Source organism: Macrosteles quadrilineatus, unplaced genomic scaffold, assembly GCF_028750875.1.
Source record: "Macrosteles quadrilineatus isolate MER2022 unplaced genomic scaffold, UCM_ALF_1.0 Scaffold_2__2_contigs__length_208266976, whole genome shotgun sequence".
In the NCBI taxonomy this organism is placed as follows: Eukaryota; Metazoa; Arthropoda; class Insecta; order Hemiptera; family Cicadellidae; genus Macrosteles; species Macrosteles quadrilineatus.
This window is the reverse complement of record NW_026542595.1, coordinates 30037042-30049631: the sequence shown is the minus strand read 5'-3', so window position 1 is coordinate 30049631 and position 12590 is coordinate 30037042. Positions and strand designations below refer to the sequence as shown.

Genomic DNA, 12590 nt, shown 5'->3' with positions numbered 1-12590 from the left:
TTTTATTAAAATTGGATCTTTAAAGTTTTATTCAAACTGGAAGAGCGGGAACTTCGACGCATGATTTTAACTTGAATCAAGTTTACAAACCCGATCCTTCAAGTTTGCAGATTTGACAAACCAAACTTATTTCAAGCTTGAATCAAGTATTTTTCAATTTATATTTAGATTAGATAGTTCAAGTGTTATTCAAATTAGATGTTTAAATTTTTATTCAAATTAGAAATTTCAAGTTATATTCAAATTAGATGTTTTAAGTTGTATTCAAACTGGAAGAGCGGGAACTTCGACGCATGATATTAACTTGAATCAAGTTTACAGACCCATCCGAGCAAACTTGATTCAAGTTTGCAGATTTGACAAATCAAACTTGTTTCAAGCTTTAATCAAGTATTTTTTGCTATCTGGGTACACTGATCCTTTACACCTTTACTCATATTTGGGTTAAATACGAACTTAGGTGGCGTCTCCAACTCAATAATTGATAATTGATGGTTTATGATGATAATAATAGGTGGATTCAATTTGTAAATACAATTTTTTCGTACTAACAAGTTACTATGCGAGAAGCGGCCTTTAAACAGCGAAGTTTGTTCTAAACATTAAATGCTGCAGCTGCATGGATAGACCCCACAACCTACCTAAACAACAGAGAGAGGGATAAAAAACTTCTTTCCCAAACACCTAATTTAACAGCTGACCGTTAAAATTTTGTTTATAAATTAATAAAAACGAAACAAAGTAAAGTTTAAAGTAGTAAACAGACAACAGGGCAGCCGATTAGACTATTATTTATTAAAGTTAAAATTTAAATCTAACTCGAACTACCAACTACGAAACGAACTAGGAAGTACGAACTGTCAACTGTGAGTGAGTTAAATCAAATATTTGGTGGGTTTTTGACTGTTGAGTGACATAAACATTTAGGAATTACTTGGGAGACGAATTTGTTATTGCACCTTTACTAGGCTAGGATTTACTGCGGGTACAACTGCCCATTGCCAAAAAAATTAATTAATTAAAATGAAAAAATACACGCAATAGCAACAAAAAAAAACAACTACCAAAATATTTATAGGTTAACTTAAGGGGTGACATTTTTGGCACTTCTTAACTTCAGGTAACTTAGGCCTAAGCTATTAATCTAGTCTACTTAGCATAGCCTAAAAGCACTAAACACTGTTGAATCCAGCTTTAAAACGTAGACCTACTCACTTTTACTTTAAGATATAGTCAATGCTTCTAGTTTCTGAACCTCGTTTAGCCTAAGCTAAAAGGATCCATGATATTGTTTGGTTTATGTAAAGGCCGACATAAATAATTTGTTTCTTAGGAGAGTAGGCTCTGGTTCATGTTATTTTATAACTTGACCCTGTAAATTAGACCAAATGCAAGAAAATGTTAAGTCAAATTGTATAATTCCTACAGTAGTTATTACTCTTGGGATAGGGCTAGACCTTAGTTTCCGTTTGCTAATGAATATCACACTCATTTTATTTGATACCACTGCAGTTATGACCTGTTACTTCAGTATTAGGCATATGAATCCTGCAAACGGGTGACTTAGTTTACATCTTTTAAGATTGCAATGTTGGTTAAATCAATTAAACCTAAGTTTAACATGTAGGCCTACAGGAATTGCAGCTACGTTGTTAACACCATTTAGCAGTCATTGTAGGCTATAGGCTAAGGTTATTTGTCTAGACTGTTAGACGTTAGACTACATCTCGACTTGAGTATTAAGCTTAAACTAAACATGAGCAACCTAGGCTAACACCTGATGATTAGACCAATCCTTAAATTACAAAACAATAATGTGTTCCGTATTCCACTAACTTAATAACTTTTGGTCCCTTAGTTGCCTTTGGCTGTATAGGCTATTAAGCTAATTGTCAGCCTTTGTAACAAGACTACAAGATTGCACCACTCATCCTCCATTCATACTTGGCTTTAAATACTCCTTTGTATGGTCGCCATTTCAGTCAAAAGTATTAAATTATTAACCTGACTACACAACACCTAGAACTAACATGTTAGCCAATAGATGTCAAATAAACTGTTTAAATCAAACTGCGAAATGGTGAAATTTTAAAATATGGGGTGACCCGTTGAGTCATAAACATTTAGGAATTAATTCTGAGAACAAATTTTTTATTGCACCTTTACTAGGCTACCTATTTTTCCATTTCCAACCCCACAATATAACCATAGAAAAAATAATTAGGCCTAAATATAGACCGAGAGCAGTGCTGCGGTTAGCATATAATGTTCTGGGGCGTCCACCGCTAAGAGTGCTGTGAAGTTACGGTACACACCGCTGCAGTATCTGCTGGTATCATACAGCGAGAAGCCGACAAATCTAACACAAAGCACGCTCTAGCGGTACATCTCAAAAGCTTCCTTTTAGCGAATTTCCCTATAGGGAAGTAGCTATTACCGTAGGTGGCACGGTAAGACCTAGGCCCGGGACCGATTTACTTTTTAATTTTGATGTCCCCAGAGGCCAAAAACACGATTCGTTCAAATTTTTATATATGTATATATATATACGTCCGTGAACGCGATAACTTGAGTAATTTTTGTCCGATTTTGATGAAATTTGGTTTAAAGGTGTAAAGCAAAATAAACTTGAATGAGTTCGCGAACCAGCACGATCGGACCATGGGAACGGGGCTTTACGGGGGGTTTTATGGGGTAAAAATTGGTTTTTCTCACTTTTGACCCTCAAAACACAAAATTTCCCAATTTCTCTTCAGACCTTTTTAAAGAGCTTAAAAAAAAAAATAATTTAGTATATAAAAGTATTTTTGTTCGATTATTAGTAACGGAGAAAATTAAAAAAAATTGTAAATTTAAAATTCCCATGTTATTCTTATGGAGAATATTGTCAAATGTTATAGTTTGCTTGTTTATGAATATATTTTGATCAAACTTGGCAAATTTATTTATTTTGTACTAAGCTATCAATATTTTACTCAAAAACACACGTTATTAGTTTCCTTGTAGCAGCAAACCTAGGTACTCGTTAAACCTAATGTTATTAAAATATATTTAACTGAAAATCAATTCAGACAAATGGAAATTCGCTTAGTCGGCAGGTTTGCTGCGGCGGGGGTATTTTTAGTCTACCCTATATTTATTCTCTATGATATGACTTAACATAAAAGTATCTGTGCCAACAACCAAAAGATTCATAACCGGGGCTAAATATGTGTCATTATCTTTACTATCATTCATTTAGGCCTACTAAGATGTTTTCTTAACTGAGCTACATTGAGCCTAGTTGCATGGTCGATTGTCTAGGTTTAATGTAAATCACATCACATTTTTTTATTTAACTTTTTATTAGTTACCTAACCAAGCTGTAATCAATATTGTTAACTATAGATGAGGTGTTAACTATAGGTGAATTAACAATTCTCTTTTTTTCAGAAACCCCATTTGAGCTGACTAAAATATAAATATAAAAATGGAAACCCCTCCTGTGATTTCAAAAACGACTGTATCAAAATCTTTAACAAAACTTTCACTCACTCCTTGCAGAAGAGTTGGTTTGGGTCGGCCGTCTTCAGGTAGTTTACAAAAGATTGCACAAGTAAGAACAGCTAATACTCCATTACATATTTCTTCAATTTCCTCAAGAGAAAATAGTTCATCTATAACTCAAAATAAAACAAATTCAACACCTGTCCAAGATTTAAACCCCCACAGTGTTACTCACAAACATAGTTTTGGACTAAATAAAAACTTTACCAGAGTTAGGCGATGTTTGACTCAAGATATCAAAAGGAATAGTGAAGAGAGTGAATTGGAAACTGGTTATTCTCTGAATGAAACTGAATCAAATGTAGGCAACTGCAGAAGAGATACAAACCTTACGGAGAAGCCAGAGCTTAAAAGACTCAAAATGTCAAAATTTGAGTCTCCAAATACAAACCAGTCAACTGCCAATAAAAAAGAAAACCAAAGTTTATTAGCTTTCAAGGTCTCTCCAATTAAAGAAGACATTTATTCTATTGGGCAAGATGGAGACATTCCTGAGAAAATAATGTTGCAGCTAATGTCCTCCCTTTTAGAGAAAAAAAATAAACTAGACCAACTTAAAGTGCAAGATCTTTACTCCAAAAAGGTAAAACCCCAAATTGTGCTGTTGCCATGACTGGTCCTATGCTCCATTCTAGGTACAGTACTGGTCTAGTGGGAGATAGTTGTGCTACCCATAGTCTGGAAACTCCATGGTAATTGTCATGCTATCCTTGCGTCTCTCGTAAAGAAATTTTTTACAAATATTTAAATTTGTCATGATCCTTTATTCTTATAGTTTAAAGACGGATTAGTATTTTGAGTTAACTTAATGATTTGGATTTTGACTTTGGTACAGGCAAAATTAGCGGTAAAATTCAAGAAACAAAAATATAAAGAATAGCAAGTTACAGGTCCTTATTTTTGTATGTACCATATAATGGCTATTAGTAGGCTACTTAAACATAAGTTTTAAAACAAGGCTTGTGGACCTCTGTATTACATGTTGAACGTAGAATGGAGTGAAGGCTATATGTATGAATTTCAGATCCATGGTAGAAGTAAGGTATGCCTCTGGTTATCAAGGTTAGTTGGGGGTTCATTGATTGATTTGTGAGTAAACGACAGCAAAATGTAAACACAAGGATCAACTCTGCAACAAACAACTGATAATTTGATTCATTCCAAGACTAATCATATTTCAATGACGTGAAATCATTTTTTAATATTAGGTGTTGTGGCACACAGCAACTTTTTTTCCAGTGGTATCAGTGAAAAATCCTCATTGTTAAATTCTCCTTGTGTGGTACGTATCCAGAACTTAACTAAATAGCCAACACAGCTTGCATTTAAAAATAATATATGTCTGCATTACAGGCAGGATGTACAATACTACTTGTTGCATCCCTGAAATATAAATCTCAACAATATTTAGAACACAACGGAATATACTCAGCAGTGCAACAGCTACTTCTTTTGTTACCGCAACAGTACAAAATGTTTCATTCATATGGACCAGAGACGCACATATGCGACAGGTGGTTTCTACCCATAGACTGCCGTCACATATATGCAACGGCTAGTCATATTTGCACCGGTGTTCCAATGTTTTCAAAACGCTTAATTCTTTGTAATGGTCTATTTGAAGGCACTGAATTCTCTGCAGTGGACTATGGGGATGTCTGTCGCACAACTGCATCGCTTGGTCTGTGGATATGATATGATTGGTGACGTCATATGATAGTTGGAAAAACTTTCTTTATTTTGCTGCATCACTGTATGTATCATGATTGTTGGCCACTGGATCGTTAGCACTAATAAGGTTTATGTTACCTAGCTTCTGTCTACGATCCACAGTAGTTTTAGGAAACTGCAACAACATTTACATTTACACGTGTTAACCTATTTCTACAAAGGTGTTTGTTGCTCCTCTGGTCTAGCAGTCAGGGTATGAGACTTTCATAGTGTTGGCCAGGGAAAAAATCCTGCTTTTAGCTATGTGATCTGTGACCTAGCGGTTTTATAAGCCGGTAACAGATCATTCTGTCAAGTACACATAGGATCTGTCTCTTAGTTAAAGAAAAAACCAACACTTGTATTTGGCAAACCATTTCAACGTTTTCAAACCTTGCCAGCATTTTCATTTTTGTATCAAAGATCTACAGTATAATCAAAATACTGGTCGCTGTCTACTTGTACCGGCGTCTAGTTGTACCTACCTCATTTTGGTGACAGGCGTCTAGTTGTACCTCGGCCAAAATCTGTAGGTGTACAACTTGCCGGTGGTGCGGATGTCTAGTTGTAACTACGACTAGTTATCTCTACGCCTAGTTGTACCCTACCTCTTAAAAATCTGCAGGTACATCTTTTCGGGAACGCCACCGTCTACTTGTACCTCATACGTCTGCATTTAGTTGTACCTACGTCTAGTTGTACCTACCTACGGCTAGTTGTATCTCCCCTTCAATGTGTCACCAGTTTCAGGGGTTACTTTTAGAGTTTACAAAAACAACTAATTGAGTATATTACAGTGTTTTTGTAGGGAATTAGTCACAGAGAAAATAAAAAAACTGCAAGTTAAAATATCTATGTTAAATTTATGTATATTACGTAAACTGGTGTAGTTTGCTCAAATAAAATTGGAAAAGGCGTAGAGGTCACGTCCAGTGGTCGAAAACTCGACCGAAAATATTATGTAATGTTTAGACTTCTCTGTTTTAACCCCACACTGTAAATAAAACATGTTATTCAAATTTCTTCTATCCGTTTTGATTTTTTGTATATATTTTGTTATTTCATCACAATCATGGCAACCCATAAGGCATTTTTATGCTAATAAAAAAAATGTTTAATTCATTTTTTATTTTTTTTTTTGCTTATTTTTGAGCATATTTTAATTTATGAAGGAATTCTACACATCTACAGGAAATATTTCCTTTGCCTTTCCAAGTACTGGATCTTTATGATTTTGCTTAGATTAAACAATAGGTCAAATACTCTGTACCAGATTTCAATCACATGTTTTATTTACAGTGTAGGTTGAAAATAGCTGTAGTATACCTCTAGTATACAATAAATGCACACCAATCAACACAACTAACACTTAAAGGTTGTGTGAATAAATATTTAAAAGAATCAGCAAAAATAATAATAAATACAGTAGACTCCCTCTTATCCCGGACTCCTCGGGACCAAGGCCAGTCCGGATAATGGGTTTTCCAGTAAAACCGACGTCCCCAAAAACTCGTTAAAACGGACCATTTCAATGCATATACATATTTGACTTAAATTTAGGAGAGCATTGTATTTAGAAACGTGGTCACTGGTCTCAAATCTTTCCCACAAGAACAGTCGTTTCAGTACCGCCCACTTCCTGCCGATCTAGTTCGGTTAAACCGATGTGCTGATAAAAATTCTCCTGTTAAAGAGATGTCATTTCTGCCAAGTGCAGTACGGTTAAAAGGTGTCCGGAAAAGAGGGAGTCTACTGTAGTTGCTAGGCATTGGTGGCAATTAAACAAGTCTATTGCAATTCACAGGGATACTGCTATCAAGTGGCCAAAAACTCGACCAAAAATATGTAATGTACGGATTACTCTATTTTCACCCCACGCTGTAAATGAAACATGTGATTGGAATTTCTTCCATTTTGTTTTGATTTTCTGTTTATGGCAACCCATAAGGCCCATGTTAATATTTTTTTAACATTTTAAATTCATTTTTTATGCTTATTTTTTTGAGCCTATTTTAATTTACAAAGGGATTCTGCACATCTACAGAAATATATCTTTCTAACAGTATGCATGTTTTTCCCTGTGATGCAAACGAGCTGAGAAAAAAGAGTTTAAAGTACAACTAGACGTAGGTACTACTGGTCGCATCCGTACCAGCTAGGTGCCACATTTGTCAGTGGCATACCAACGTCTAGTTGTACCTACGTCTAGTTGTACCTCTTAAAAATCTGCAGGTACAACTTGTCAGGTTTGCCACCCTTTACTTGTACCTACGTCAGTTGTAGATACGACTAGTTGTCCCTAGGTCTATGAGGTACAACTAGACGTAGGTACAACTAGACAGCGGTACAACGAGACGCGGTCCCCAAAATACATCATACAAAATTTTTTAAGTTCAGGAAACCATAAAAACGTAAACTAAATAAAGAAATACTTAGTAAACCTCTGAATAAAGCCAATGTTGTTATTTGTTGTTAAAATATTTATTTAATATAGGTAAAATAGTGAAGTTGTTGAAAGACAAGATCTATATTCTATTTTGATATAGAAAACAAAAAAAACATTCACTTAAGTCATATGAAACATCATCACAATCGACAATGTAAACTTTATGACAGAATAACAAAATCATAAAAAGTTTTACTTATCTACTTTTTTACAGCACAACCTAGAAGAGTTGAGAGCTCAGTCAAATAGATGGAAAGCTGCAGGTCAGGACGCATTGAGACACTGTGTAGCACTTGCTGAGAAAGCTGGATACTCAATAACAATACTTCAACTTATTGAACGACATGGCTTTCCTGTTCATCTCATGGGATACAACGCTGACGATGATGAGTTTGAATAGGTTTGTCAAGCATTGTCTTTTACTAATACAGTAGACCCCCTCTTAACTGACCTCGCATTAACCGATAAACATTAGTAATTACATCAATAATCGGCATATGTTTATATATTAATATATTTAGTAGTACAGTACCTACTGTATTGCTCAACCAAATATATAAATTTGATTTATTTTCAAATTCTTAGTTCAATTCAATTTAAGATGTATTTCACCAGTTATAACTATATAATCCAATATATTTTGGTCGAAGAGCCTTCAGTGAAATACCGGCTTTCATTTAAGCTATTAGTTGCTCAAATCGGACAAGTTTCAAGCAAACGCAAGGTGAACAACCAACAAAAACATTATTTTTATAAGGTTTTTCTATGATTAAAAAGCAATAGCTCCAGTATTGTTTGTTTTTTTAGACTCAATATAATCAGTAAATTATAGGCTTTAATTTTAGCTATTGATTGTTGAATCATTTAAGTTCAAGATACTGTATTACTCAATCAATCATAAATTTGATTTTTTCTCGGATATAATATTTATTTTAACGCTGCAGAGCAGCATACTTTTTATATAAATACTTTTCATTGAAGTAGCGACCATACAAAGTAGGTATTTTAAGCCAAGTATAAGTGGAGATGAGTGTAGGATGAGTGGCGTGATCTTGTAGTCTTGTTAGTGACTAAGGCCATCATTCCTTAGACACAGCTGTTAATTAATAGCCCATACAGCTAATGGCAACCAAAGGACCTACAGTTTATAGTAAAATCCGAACCACATATTTGCCTTGGTATTAACGAATTGGTATAATTATCAGGATAGTAGACCTATAGGTCCTCTTGTTAAGTATGTAATTAAATGCATGCTTCTCTCTAATAAACTTTTAATCAAAATATTTATCGTGTAGATGTTGGTGATGAAGCCGAGAGCAAATTTTCCTGGCATGATTTGAAAATATGAACTTTTTCAATTTTCAACCTGCTTTAATAGTTCAACATTTCTGAAGCATACCATTTATATACTCTAAGTCGTCTTTCCGTATAGGTGCCTTGAAATTTTCCCTTTAAAGGATCCCTGCTGTTATAAAAAATCAAATAATTAAATAATTGATGTAAAATCCTCAAAAAGTCTATTGTTGCCTCACAACAAGTAACATGTCTATTTATAACCTTTTTAACCATGCTGTCGACAACAGGGTCTTGCGCGAGATCCCACATGCCGCCTTCAATTTGCCCATGCAGCAACCCCGATACACGCCTGTATTGGTTCGGAAAGCTCTACATGAGCCGTATGGCCTGCGCACAATCCAGTTAGTTTTATACATCGATACTTGAAACATGACGCGCCTAACTTTACCCCCTCGTAGCTCAGGGCCAACTGACGCTAAGACGGTCAAAACACCGCCATTGTCCTTGAAATGGTAGTGGGGGAAGGTAGATGGCGTATCATGTAATTTGCTAGCGGTTTCACTTATTTCGGTGCGCTTTTTCAAATGTACGGACTCTGAATCCATGGCACGAGTACTGGTGGGTTATGCAATTAGTTTCTAATACAAATTAGTGAAAGTTGACAAAATTGTGAAATTAAATCATTATCGAGTTAAGTTTTTTTAACTGTACTGGTATGCACTACTGGATCTTGCATATTTATATTTTTGCATTCAATATCAACTTTTCTTGTGATAGGCCTATTTATCTTACTAATATTATAAATGTGAAAGTTTGTGTGTTTATTTAACCATTCATTGAAGATGAATAAAGTTCAATCACGTATTAACTACTGGACGGATTGGGCTGAAATTTGGCATGATGATAGCTCACATTCCCGATTAACATATAGGTATATTCTTATCTCAAAAATCCTTTCTGGCTCCGCCCCAGTGGCTCTGTAGTTCCCCATGTTAACATTATGAGTATTTATATTTAAAGAGAATTAAAGAATTTAGTCAGCTGTTTCAACTAAAAAAGTTGGTTCTATGATATGATAAAGCATTAAAAAAGTTATAAGATTTACCAACAGGGTGCAGCACTATTTTTTGTATTTATGAAAACAGCTAATTTGAACTAAGCAGCAACAAAAACTTTGACGCAATGAAAACTAAACTGTCAAAGTAGGATTGTTTACTTTACAGTTATGTTTGTGTTTTTAATTTCATGAATAATTTGTGATATTTTGTGAATCTTAAATAATTTATTTTTCTTTATTGTTTAGGTGAAATGGTAGAACATTAAGGCTATGGTAGATGTGTAATACGATAGAATCCTGTAAATTTAAAGAAGCAAACTTTATCAAACTGTGTCCTCCCTCTTTGCAAACGCAAAGCTTGCATATAACAGCAATAAGCATTTTATGCTTATATGTCGACCCCGTACGAAGGACGGGTACTCATTCATCATTATTAGTCCTCTTTGGAAATCCCAAGATATTCTAATCTTGAGTGATGACTATGGTAAATTATTGGATGATGAGTGATAAATTTGCTCAGTAAACATACTATGAAAGAGAAAGGTAAACAGTAAGGTAAGTGAATAAAACGTAATAATTTGTTTTAGTTTGAAGAACAGCATCAGACTGTACTTGCCTGACTTAAATCAGCTGAACAAGGGAAGCAAGGAATTGGTTTACTTGGTGCTGCTGTTGGATAATGTGTTAAGAGTATAACTACCTTGTTGGACTGAAATTTGAATTATAAACGAGAATTTAACTTCACTAATTAGTAATTAAGGAACCATACAATATGTTATAGGCTAAAATCTCCTATTTGGAGAAAAAAATCCTGTTTTTTTAGGGGATTTTGTTACTATTTTTTCTGTTACATGTTCCTATGTTTTGTTTATATGTTGTTGTTGGACATAAATTTGTTGTAATAGTAATACATATTATTTAATTACCCCTACTATATGGTACTCTCCAATTATGAGAAAATGTATTATTTGTTTTGATAAGTGAATTATATACACAATTAAATTCCAATGACAATGATTATGTTGTTGTTTATACTGAATAATGCAACTATTTATTTGTGTCTCTATTTTACTAACAAATATCTTTAATTTGATGTGCATATCAACCTATGGTTACATTTAATATTTCCTTCTCTGACTCCTTGCGGGACGTCCCCGTGGCCCATGATATGACAGAAAACTGATAGTTAATTCAAAATGTAGATTTTTAGGCATCGTGTTGATGTACCAAATCTTATTGGTTCATCTGTTATCGTTCAGAAGATATTAATCCCGTGCGGGACTTAATGTACACCCTGTATAAGATACTGAAGAATACATCCCTTGTATGCCGACCAACTATAGCCTAACTGGGAAAACCTTTTCAACCTAAATCATAATGGGAATCATAAGCTATGTAACACTTCAGCCAATTGTATTTTTAATACACAGTAGACCCTGCAACCAGTTAAATCTTGTTCCATCCTCCTTGCTCCAGTAAAACGGACTTAATATATTTACAGTCTTCTCCTGTGATGATGGAGGTTCTTTAGCTGTCCCGGGGGTTAACAGTACTGATAGAGACAAGACTTTGGGTATGGTACTTGACAGTAGCCTCACATTCTCGGACCACATCATTTTATTTCCCAGGTGGCTTTGGGAAGAGACAGCCAAGCTGCAGCTGGTACAGTCACTTATGTATTTAGTATTCCATTGCTGTTTTCCAACAAATAGTAACTCATCTCAAGGTAAGAGATGTCCGGATTGCCTGCAGTGTGTTTTGTTTACAGTATCTGTGAGAGTGAAAACGGCTACCACCTTTCCAGGAGGCTGCAGGGTTGCTGTCAATAGATGCCATGTTCTGGGGGCAGATTTGTGGCCTCATCCACCGAGTCTTGGTAAAAATCATCAAGATTTGGATGAAATTTGTTACAACTGTGAAAACCTACATTCAAACGAGTTCGCAAATCAGCATATCAGACGATGAGAACTGGCATGAAATGTAGCAATTTGATTCTAAACTATTTTGTAGAGCTTTCAAAACCAAATAATTTAGTATGTTGAGGTGTTTTTTTTACGCTCAATGGTTATGGAGAACATTTTGAATCACCATGTTATTGTTGTGAAAAAAAGTAAATTGATGTGGTTTGCTTGTTTATAGCTATATTTCAACCAATTTATTTATTTCATACCAAGCTATTAACCATAACTTACCTTACCGCTGTTTTCATTCAAACCAAAGAAGGTTTTTGTCCTCACCAACAATGCGAATCACTATTTGCCATACGAAGGATACGCTCCATAGCAGCAGCTTGTCTACGCGCCGGGCGATGCGGGCTCGTTAGCACAGCTTGTCGCACTCGCTCCACGTTCTCCGGCGTCCTCACTGACCTTGGACGACCTGTAGGCCTACGTTTTGCAGTTGATCCTGTGGATCTAAAGGTATCCACCCACAATTTGATGGTGTTTCGGGATGGGATAGGTTCCCCACGAGCCACATTAAAATGCCTACGAAACTTACGTTGCGTATCAACAACAGAATCGCCAGTTTTAAAAT

At 35.1% G+C, this 12590-nt stretch overlaps 1 protein-coding gene across 5 annotated transcripts; it reads left to right on the top strand.

The window, feature by feature from the left end:
- The first annotated feature begins 739 nt into the window (after nucleotides 1-739).
- Nucleotides 740-12205, top strand: LOC128986228 (uncharacterized). 5 transcript variants are annotated; one of them, XR_008490107.1, is made up of 4 exons: nucleotides 740-1120; nucleotides 3433-3595; nucleotides 7917-8102; nucleotides 10643-11035. XR_008490107.1 is itself a non-coding variant. In XM_054406462.1 (4 exons), the coding sequence occupies exons 2-3, from the start codon at nucleotides 3470-3472 to the stop codon at nucleotides 8100-8102; spliced, it is 846 nt and encodes a 281-aa protein (XP_054262437.1). In that variant the 5' UTR covers nucleotides 740-1120; nucleotides 3433-3469; the 3' UTR covers nucleotides 11824-12205. The 5 variants fall into 5 exon arrangements, 4 of the variants coding, with proteins under 4 accessions (XP_054262437.1, XP_054262435.1, XP_054262436.1 ...); XM_054406462.1 differs by lacking the exon at nucleotides 10643-11035 and adding an exon at nucleotides 11824-12205 and having other exon boundaries at nucleotides 3433-4129; XM_054406460.1 differs by having other exon boundaries at nucleotides 740-866; nucleotides 3433-4129; nucleotides 10643-11030.
- The last annotated feature ends 385 nt before the right edge of the window (nucleotides 12206-12590 follow it).

What these genes read in the sequence shown, in the direction of transcription:
- LOC128986228 (XM_054406462.1), top strand. Translation starts at nt 3,470, where the DNA reads ATGGAAACCCCTCCTGTGATTTCAAAAACGACTGTATCAAAATCTTTA. An exon ending in AAGATCTTTACTCCAAAAAG is followed by an intron (nt 4,130 to 7,916) that starts GTAAAACCCCAA and finishes ACTTTTTTACAG; the next exon opens with CACAACCTAGAAGAGTTGAG.